The sequence below is a fragment of the Musa acuminata genome, unplaced genomic scaffold, assembly GCF_036884655.1.
Source record: "Musa acuminata AAA Group cultivar baxijiao unplaced genomic scaffold, Cavendish_Baxijiao_AAA HiC_scaffold_412, whole genome shotgun sequence".
NCBI classification, from domain to species: Eukaryota; Viridiplantae; Streptophyta; class Magnoliopsida; order Zingiberales; family Musaceae; genus Musa; species Musa acuminata.
The window spans coordinates 26883-38171 of record NW_027020660.1 but is presented as its reverse complement, the minus strand read 5'-3'; the positions used below and the strand labels follow the sequence as shown (position 1 = coordinate 38171).

At 34.4% G+C, this 11289-nt stretch overlaps 1 protein-coding gene across 1 annotated transcript; it reads left to right on the top strand.

Moving 5' to 3' along the window:
• The first annotated feature begins 5784 nt into the window (after window positions 1–5784).
• Window positions 5785–7086, top strand: LOC135658696 (delta(12)-acyl-lipid-desaturase-like). Its single transcript, XM_065176159.1, has one exon. The coding sequence runs from the start codon at window positions 5835–5837 to the stop codon at window positions 6960–6962; it is 1128 nt and encodes a 375-aa protein (XP_065032231.1). The 5' UTR covers window positions 5785–5834; the 3' UTR covers window positions 6963–7086.
• The last annotated feature ends 4203 nt before the right edge of the window (window positions 7087–11289 follow it).

Below are 11289 nucleotides of genomic sequence, written 5' to 3'. Positions count from 1 at the left end.
GTTAATTTTTCATTTCTATTATGATGATATTATTCCTAAACTATTGTAAATACCTGTTTGAATTTTATATGATATATCAAATAATTTTGTGTATTTTGATTTTATTTGATTCATTTATAGTGTTTTAAAGTAGGTTTTATATTATTTTTATTATGACACCACACTATAACATATGAAAAGAATTTTGAGAGAAAATTAAATATTTTTTAAATTAGGGTATTATTTGAAAAAAAAATAAGAGGCACCGATTGAAAAATACCCAAAACGAGTATTTACTAGAAAAATCACCCTTTTATTTTATTTTTATCCAAATCCTTTCAAAACATAACTACAATTGCATAAGATAATACCAGACGTGAATCTCGGCTCAAAATCCATTACATAAAATTGCAAATTTTTTTATTCGTACGTTTTCCTCAATCACTACATAATAAATTAATCCATAATTTGAATAAAGAATGATCCTGTCGTCAATAATTGTTCTATATTAATCAATGCAGTGATGCAAAAAGAAATATATAATGAACACGATTATATTAATGTACGGTATACCTTTTTTGAAAAAGGAAAAGAAGAAAAGCTATCATTTGACAGTCGGCATAAAGAATGACCAAAGTCCTCAAAAAAAAAAAAAAAGAAGAAAATATTTGATTTCTCTCGAAATTGTAAAGCTTATGTGCCAACTTGTTTTGCATCCAAAGGGATGGATAAAAGAGAACCTCTATATAGGAAAAGATCTCTACAGTCTCTATGACTGGAGTCGTTCAAAACCATGGAACAATGGTATAATTAATTACAATCTGTGCATCAAAGCGGACCCAAAGAGGTCTAAAGTTTTACGGTGAGGCCTTCTTTAACCCTTCCAAAAGCGCTTAACTCTCAGCCATGCCATGGCAGCATCAGAGGCTTGACATGGTGCACAACCAGCAGAAGAGCACCTCTCCCTTCATATTCTCGATCACATTGCCAGTGCTTGTCATACTATCAGCCGACTTAAATGAGCCATCGCATTCAAGTACGACATCAAAATTAAAACAGCCAGCCAGCTAAGCTAACATCGAGACTGACTATTGGAAGGTCGTGCTAAGTTCCTCATCTTTATCGTCCTCACATTCAAGTACGAAATCAAAATTAAAGCAGCTACCATCAAAACTGTTCACAGGTCTTGCAAGAGTTCCCATATGTTTCTCCCCATTTAACGCTAATCTACTGTATATTATACATGAACAAAAACATCAATTGAAAAAGGATAAAGAGTGATCATTTAGTAAACAATATGTGAACCTAAAAGAATACCAAGTAATATTTTGCAATATCTCTCGACAGGGATGCCTTGCAATATCCTCTTCCTTTCCAAAGATTGATGGAGGAGATCCACATGGGTATCTCATCATGGTGTTTCCACCATTCCCCCACGAGTTGCATGAGGCGCAGACACGTTTTTCTTATCAGGAAAAGAATAACATAGAACAGAAGTCGGCCTTAGAAGAACCAAAACACGAAGAGAGGGGCTAAACACGGGTTATTGTTCTTAATCTAACACGTTAAGTTTGGAGTAGGTGTTGTCACATAGTGCTACCTAACATTTTTATGCGTTTACGAACCAATGTTATTTCAGATCGATTAGAATTCAAAATGTAAAGTCCAATCCGTCACATTGATAGGGGCTTAAGAGAAGAATATACTTTGGATTATTTCTTATTCCAAAAATATTTATTCTTACCATTTTATAAATATGAACTTTTTCAGATATGATTGGTAATTTAAAGTCTTATTTTTAATCATCGCATAAGATCTTGCAACGTGAAGCGACTCACCTTGAGGGATCATCTTAGACTTGATTCTCAAAACGTGATGACTCAGGAGTATGTCCCTAAAAATTGATTAGAATTTAAATATAATTTAAAAAAAAAGTAAAATATTTGTTTTTATAAAATATATATTGAATCTTAATAGATTTTGATAAGAGAAAGACAATTAAGTACTCGTGAGGGTTTCAAGCTTTATATAGGATTATTCTTGAAAAAGGATAACTAAAGGTTTTATAATTTTTAATATAATAAAAAAATTAATGTTTTCTATAGACTCTACATAGATAGGAAAACTATGTCATATTTTGCATTGATTTTTATGGTATATTCATTATTTGTTGATCTTTGAATTTATTTTAATTTATGAGTTTTTTTTCTTCTCCCTCCCCAACATTTACTATATGAGATTAAACTAGGTATTGAATAAGAGAAAAAAACCTTAAAAAGTTAGAGTTTAGTGTTTGATATAATTATTTTTTAAATACATAAAAGAAAGTTTTTTTTAATATATATTTGAGAGGATATAAACATTCGACTTGAGCCTGAATTTACTCAAAAGAAATTATAACTAGATATAATTTATTTTTACACGTGAAAAAATATTTTGTTTTCCTTGTAACTATGTGTAAAAAGTATTGAACTACCTAAACTTTACCTCAACTATTTTCTGAGTTTATATTTTATTATTAATTACCTGGCTTTTTTCCTTTGATAATAAGGTCTTCTGATCCCCAACATAATTTCCTCCGCTTCAACTTTTCATCAGCACCCACACCCACCATCTCCAACTAAATGTTCTCATCATTTCTCATCTCATCCAACCTCACATCTATTAGATTCAAATAAAATTGTCCAATAACTTAATGAAATCCAACCAGGTGTAATATATATATATATATATATATATATATATATCACACACGCACACACAATTAAAGCTGGATATTCATTCGTGAAGTCGATGGGGACAACATCTTTAGCTTGCCGTGGCGAAAGAAAAGACTCCAATTGTATTTTCTAATCAGTGATAGGATCATATCATCTTGTGAAATGATATGAGAGTCAAACTGCTTTATATTTTGTCCAAGTGATATGTGGCCTGTCATAGTGTTTTTTTGTGTTTTGTGTTTTGTTTTGCATTCCATGAACTGCTGCTCAAATCAATAACTCTCAGATAAGGACAGAAGTTAGAAAGAAGCTATTTAGCCAAAAAAAAAGAAAAAAGAAAGACAAAAGTATAGAATAAACATAGAGAATTAAAGGTAATAAAGATTTTTTAGCATAAGAAAATAAATCTGATTTAATGAAAGAGGAGATCTTTTAAAGGGGAAATAGTTTAATAATAACTTTTTCTTGATTTAATTGTGATATATTGGACGACTTGCTAACTTGTCATAGATCCATGTGATACATTGGATTTTGCTATCGTATATGGTGATGGGTGGTTTGACATCCATGTCAAGTAGAGAGCGATCCCTTTCATGGCTCTTTTTCTTGACTTAGTTTGGTGGCCTTTCTCCTTCGTCGGCAGAGTAAAGAGACTTTCTTTCCCGTCCCATCCATCACTACGTCTTTCCCCATTTGATCTCTATTTCCATTTTTCATGTTTCTTTTTCTCTCTCTCTCTCTCTCTCTCTCCTTCTTTCCCATTACATTACTAGAAAATGATGCGATTAAATTTATTGAGCATTTTAAATAATACAAAAGTTATAGATAATTTTTTTATTATTAATATTTATTTTTTTTAATTATTGAGCATTGTAAAAAAAAAAAATCATCCATGATCCCTTTTTACGTTGAAGCACCCATACTACAATAATAATAATAATAATAATAATAATAATAATAATAATAATAATAATATAATTATAAGTCACAATTATATGAGATCGTTTATATGTATCTTTTATCATCATTAGAATTTACAAAAAAAAATATATATTTGGTTAAGTTTAAAATATTTAAATAATTATTTATAATTTTTATTAAGATTTTTTTCAAGTCATTTAGACAAGTCCTTTGATGCAATGCACTGTTTTTTTGGATTTTAGGCAAAAATAATACATCACATATTATAAAATATTTTCTCTAGCTCAAATTTTTACCAAGTGTTTTGAACTAATTTAAAAGCTCAAATGTTAAAAAATATTATATGAATCCATAATATTGCTATGAAAATTGGAAAAAGATGGCCAAAAAAAAGAAAATGGCACATAGTTCACAAGTTAAATAAATTATAAAAAAATCATAAAAAATTCACAAAAAATATAAAAAAACCAATGGCATATGTCTATCTGAGTCCAATGCAAATATTTTCTAAAACTTTTAGGTCATTTAAAGTAACCCTTCAATACGATGCATTAATTTTTAATTTTGAAAAAATAATGCATCGCATATTAGGAAATATTTTCCATAGCCCAAATTTTTAATTATCAACGATCAATACTAAGGACCACTTGTTTTGATAAAATAAAATACATGCAAAAACATATAACATATATATTTGATAAAAGTCCATCACTAATTTCTCATCATCACTTAATGTAAATTTATCATCAACCTTTCCAAATCCTTAGGGTTATTCTTCAAATAAAAAAATACCTATGTGCAAGATACTCGGTGGATCCAAATGTCTTCATATAAGTGTCAATTAGGAAGTGATAAAAATGATCTACCAAGCTGTCCTAAAACTATTCAATCAAACAAGATTCATTAGTACCAACAAATGGAACTACAAAGATGATATTTAAAAATTATCAATGATAATTAAGTAGACATTAAATAAAAAAATTATATAAATAAAAACAAACCTATGCTTAAATCAACATTCTTGCAACTCACTTAAGTTATTCTACGCGTATAACAAGCATTTGATGATAGGATTATTTTCTGTTTAAAGCCAAAAGGGGTTAGAATTAATAATTTAAAGAAAAATTATCTAAGTAGAAAAAGCAAGGAGAAAATAAAAAATGATACACTATTTAGATGCTAAAAAATCTATTAAAATATCAAAATAATTCTCTAAAATAAAAAAAAAAACTAATGATATATGTACATAAGTGTCATATTCAAAGTTTTCTTAAAAATTTAAGATTATTTTAAATAGTGCATCTGTGCGATGCACTATTTTTTATTTTTCCTCAAAAATAGTACAACACCTATTAGGATATTTCTTTAGACCAAATTATAATTTGTCCTATTTAGGAGCTAAAATGTGAAAAAAATATTGCATTGATGCATTATAATTTATTAGAAATATAAAAAAAGAGAATAGAAAAATGACACACTATTCAAATGCTAAAACATTTATAAAAAAATACCAAAAAATTCTATTAAATGGAAAACTAGTAACATACATCAATAAGTGTCATATTCAAAGATTTATTAAAAATTTGAGATCAACCATATTATTACCCTTCTTATGATAGCGACGAAATAGAAGTTCAAAGAAGTTGGTTTCACTAGCCACAAAACTTGATGCTCACGGGTGGCGGAAATTGTGCTAAACACAACTCACCAAGTCAACGATACTTGGAGTCTGTAGAATACATTATGACAACGACGATAGAAGGTCATACAATACAGTTTGCGTTAATTGATAAATATAAAATAAGCATGTACAGATAAAAATATTAATTCAAGCTAAACTAATTTTTTTACCTGATTTAATTCTATGTAAACCCAAGTAATTTTTTAAGATTAATATTTTCTATTTAAAATGCAAGTGTGTTATTTGGGGTTTTTTTTTCAAAGGATGATCCAATAAATTTTATGACATTATACTCATAAATAAATTATGCAGTTTTCCATTTCAACATACGAAGTTAATTTTCATATTGACAACGTAACTCGGGTAGCAGTCTTCGACATGTGCTCCGTGAGAACCTCGTTGGTCAAACCTCCAGCGATAACGCACGAACCACGTGTCTTACCGGTCAACACACGCGCTTCTCCCTTCTTCTTTATACCAAGTTGCATCGCTACGCTGCAAGAGGAGGAGGAGGAGGGGATTTGGGCGGCCGCATGACGGAAATGAAACGGACAGAGAAGAAGCGCCCCCTCCGGCGCTCACCCACCGAGAAGCCCCCCTTCACCCTGAGACAGATCAAGAAGGCCATTCCCCCTCACTGCTTCGAACGTTCCCTGCTCCGCTCCTTTTCCTACGTCGTCCTCGACCTGCTCTTCGCAGCACTCTTTCTCTACTTCGCAGTGGTAATCATCCCAAAGCTTCCGCCCGGACTCGTCCTCGCTGCCTGGCCACTCTTCTGGATCCTGCAGGGCTGCGTCCTCACCGGCGTGTGGGTCATTGCCCACGAGTGCGGCCACCACGCCTTCTCCGACAACTCCCTCCTCGACGACGTGGTCGGCCTCGTCCTCCACTCCGTCCTTCTCGTTCCCTACTTCTCCTGGAAGTACAGCCACCGCCGGCACCACTCCAACACCGGCTCCATCGACCGCGACGAGGTCTTCGTCCCCAAGCCCAAGTCCGCCGTCGCATGGTTCACCAAGTACCTCAACAACCCGCCCGGCCGCGTCCTCACCCTAGCCATCACCCTCACCCTCGGCTGGCCTCTGTACCTCGCCTTCAACGTCTCTGGCCGTCCTTACCCCCGCTTCGCCTGCCACTTCGACCCCTACGGGCCTATCTTCTCGGACCGGGAGCGATCCCAGGTCGTAATCTCCGACGCCGGTCTGATGGCGGTATCGTACGTCCTCTACCGCATCGCCGCCGGCTACGGCTTCTGGTGGCTGGTCCGGGTGTACGGCGTGCCGCTTCTGATCGTGAACGGGTGGTTAGTCCTCATTACCTACCTGCAGCACACGCACCCGTCGCTGCCCCACTACGACTCCGGCGAGTGGGACTGGCTGCGGGGGGCGCTGGCGACGGTGGACAGGGACTACGGGCTGCTGAACAAGGTGTTCCACAATATCACCGACACCCACGTCGCCCACCACCTCTTCTCGACGATGCCGCACTACCACGCCATGGAGGCGACGCAGGCCATCAAGCCGGTGCTGGGGGAGTACTACCAGTTCGACGGCACGCCGCTGCTGAAGGCCATGTGGAGGGAGGCGCAGGAGTGCATCTACGTGGAGCCAGACGAGGGGAGCAGGAAGAAGGGGGTCTTTTGGTATCGAAACAAGCTGTAGATGATGGCGGCACCGTCGCTTGTGTGTCGTCGTGTGCATCGTTCTTTTTCGTGTTGGATTTGTCCTTGCCACGTTGAAAAGATCTAAGAGAAAGGTAAGAACTACAAGCAACCGTAGTACTAAATCTTTCCGTCTTCGTTGTCATCATTCGGCCAGCGTACCACTCAATTGTGAAATCAAAGAGGAAAACAGAGAAACAAGCTCGTTAAATAAATAAAATAAATTAATTCGGAGAGATTTTAGATAAAAGATAATATTAAGAATATAGTAAAGTTGAAGAATACATCAATTATATATATATATATATATATATAATCACTATTTCAGATGTCAAGTGGTAAACATAAAATGATCAAAATGAAGTACTATATAAGCGATAGATATCTTCACAAACACCTTAAATTTGCAAGTATACACAAGAAGTTGACTTGGAGTTCTAAGAAAAAAATTAAATTAGAAACATATGTTGATTAAGAATTTAATTTTGTTAATGTAGATTCTAGTTATCCCACTTTACATTCATTTGACTAGTATTAGGAAGTGTCAAATTTTCTTGAATAAAAAAGTATTAAATCAGATATGGGGCAAACCCGACAAAACTCATTTAATACTTAAAAGTTTTGATTATGAAGTGTTGGTTGAGTGTCGAATCCCTCAACACGAAACATTCTAGAACTTGAGAATCTTAATCAAAGGAGGAACACAACAAAAAATGAATAATATAGTGAGATTGTAGAAACATTATGCTTGAAATTTTATATTAATGTTTGGAATGATTGCTCAACATTGTGCATTAATGTAATGGTTGTGGCTATAACTCTTAGAGGAACAACACCTTGGTTAGTCATGTGATGTGGAGTTATGGCTAGTCACGTGATGCTCTATAGTTATCTACTATAGAGCAATGGGTGTTTATTATATGATGCCGAGTTTTTGATCAATTTGTTGATCATGTGGTGGTAGGATGTCAGCCATGTGGTAAGTGTTGGCTAGGTTATTCTTCCCATATCATTTGCCCACCATTGTGCCTTAACATGTATAGCTAAGTCGAGGTATGATGAGACTCTTGTCTATTGAGAGAAATATCCTATCATCAAAGGGAACATATCAAGTCGATTTAGTAGTATGATCGTTAAGAAGAGTATCCTGTACTATTTTTTTATCATGTTACTATGAAAAAAAGAGTATTTCGAGTCTTTTTAACCATATTGTTATTGAAAGGAGCATTTCGGATCATCTCGATCATACCGTTATTGAAAGGAACACTTTCAGTCATTTCAATCTTATTATCATCGAAAGGAGCACTTCAGACTGTTTTAACCATGTTGTTGGAATTCAGGATGTCGATTCGTTCGACATAAATGTATTACTTAAAGTAGTAATTTATCGAAAAAATAAATTAGTCATATGGTAGTAATTCATTACCACCTTTGTTCCTCGTAGGTATATCATTTTGGTAGTTACATCATATCGATAGAACACTTTTCACACGTGATCTCCTCAATGACTTCCACGTGTTAATATGCTAAACTATTAGGGGTTATGAAAGTTTGCAATGATGATCTCATATAATCCTTGGTCATTCACATGCTGCTATCGCATCAATCAATCAAACCATTAGGCATCCGAATGATTCTCGAGGTAGCCCAAGGGTCATTCATGGCCCATATAAATAGCAGGACAACCCCATTTGATCGCTCTATGTTTTTAGATGAATCAGAGCAAATGGTTGTGGAAAATGGACAACCCCATTTCCATCCGTGGCATCTATAACATCTCCATTTTGAAATGGAGCTAAGAAAATTTTGCTGGTCCAAACTTTGTGAAACCAAAGTTGAAACTGAAGAGCTTGTACTTCTTAGAGCACGAGTCATAGAGAATACTGATCTAGAATACTAAGGCATGTACTTCACTTCATAAAGAACTAATTTAAGAGAATACTGATAGTAAGAGAATAATCAAGAATATTAATAATAAAATATAAATCTAGAATAATGAATATATGATTTGACATTCCTCGCCAACATCCGATGTGAACATTCAAATTCTCTGATGTATAAGAATAATAAGGCGCACTTAATAGAACTTTCTTTCTTAAATTAGTTCAAAGACAAACTCAAGGTTTCTTAGTAGTCTCAAGACATATTCATTAGAGTTTGATGAAAAAACCACTCTAAGATATGATGAAAATATTGTTCTCGATCATGGATAATGATGAAGACGAGATTAATACCACCAATACAAATTTCAAATGAATATGAAGAAAATATTAAAAAATTTTGAAAGTAAAAAAAATTTATGAAGAAAGGAAAAAAAAATCATTAAATCACTTTCACCATTTTAAGATGGGTTTATAGTAACTTGCAAATATTTGTCGTAAAAACGGATCTATGATGCACACCCGAAAGGAATAAGATAAGATAGTTATTGAGTTTTTGAGGATTCTAAGCCAAATTTATAAGATTTAAGGATCACTCATCTCCCACCAAATTTTGGACCATTTATTTTATATTTTTTTCTCACATTCAATTAGGATAAAGCAGCAAACCAGCCTTAATCTATTTTGAGTAGTAAAGGCCATCAAGTTTATTTTTGAAGACCTTCAATGTGATAAACATAAAATATGTTTTGTAATCCTCATCAAATCTTATAAGATCATCAAATTAATCTTAACATATATATATTTGAAAGTCTGGTCATGCATCCTTATCATAGAATGGTAGGCAAAAAAAATAAAAGGAAGCCAAACAACAAATCACAGCCTTTTCAAACTTTATTTGCAACACCTTCTATATCTTCATCCTTATTTGCAACACCCACTATTCTCATCTCCAAGAAAGGAAAACCAACAATCATCAGCATGCCAATATTTACAGCACCAAATAAGATGGAAAAGAAATAATATTGAGAGAAAGTGGACTACATTATGTGTTCTTCAAACCTCACCTCTAAACCATCAAAAGCATATAAAATCCATTAATAAAACACAAAATAAATCATGTCTAATTTCCAAACACATCCATGCGAGAAGAGCTTGGAGAAGACAAAGGGAATCCACTGAGCACTTGAAGAAAATCATCCATCTCTTCGTGTACAACAAGTGTTCTCTATCATCCTCTCCTCCTCTTCTAAGTCCTCCTGCTTGACTTCTTCCTTGCATGTGAGTTTCTCACGGTCATGCTTCGAGTCGATTAACTTCTTATCCTTCTTCTTCTTACCACCAACTGCCGCGACAGGCTTTCCGGTGAGCCGCTGTACGAGCTCGCGGAAGTTTGCAGCATCCGTCTTCATGATCTCCGGTTCGAATACGTGAATTATTCTGATCTCTGGCTTCGGCTTTGTTATCGCATGTGAACTGTCCTTCATGCCGAGTCTTGGTGACTGTCGCGGTGGTAGAGCCATGTATTCCCTAGGACTGATGAAGTCTGAGAGAGAGGGAGATGGACAGATAGGTAGATAGATAGATGGATATAGAGAGAGAGAGAGAGAGAGAGAGAGAGAGAGATGATAATGATGATGATGAGTTGAGGATGGTGGGGAATGGAGGGGCTTATTATATAAGATACCGAATGGGTGTTTACATCAAGGAAGAAGGAAGGAGTATAGGAAGGAGAGGGAAGAGAAGAAATCAAAAGGGTTGGGTGGATGGCTGGGGCTGAGAAGAAGAACAAGAAGCAGAAAGGAAGTCACAACGGAAAGTCCACAGTGATCACAGTAAGGTTAGACTCTCTTCATCTCCATAATGCCCAAACAATGATTTGGATGATGTGATACCAAAAAAATTAATTCAAATGATCAACAGTAGAGTACAAATCAAGAAATTAATGTCTATCAAATTTACGTGGATTATGTCCATGAAAAATAATCCAACTCTTTTATTATATAAAAATGATAAAGTATAAAAAAAAACTCTTTTTGAGTTAATTCAACCCTTCATTCTCTTATATATTCTCTCACATAAATGATGAAGGATATTTTTAATACATAAATTCTCTCACATAGAGAATATATAAATGATGAAGGAAAATTTTAATTTACCATAGAAACACATATAAGTATTCAAAGTAAGTGTATTTTTTCTATACCTCCCTCACATAAAGACTTTGAGATAGCAGAGTCTAAATCCACCTTATCTTCCTAATATCTTGAGTTTTGATTGATTTGGTTCATATTACGGAAGCCAAAATTACTTGACAACCTTAGTAGAAGAGATGGAGGAAAGCTTCTTCCCTTTGTTTCATTTTTAAATAGCTTTCAAGACATTTCCACGAACAATCCCTCAAACATATGGGAAGAAACTAAACATCTTGGAATCTATAAGGTTTTT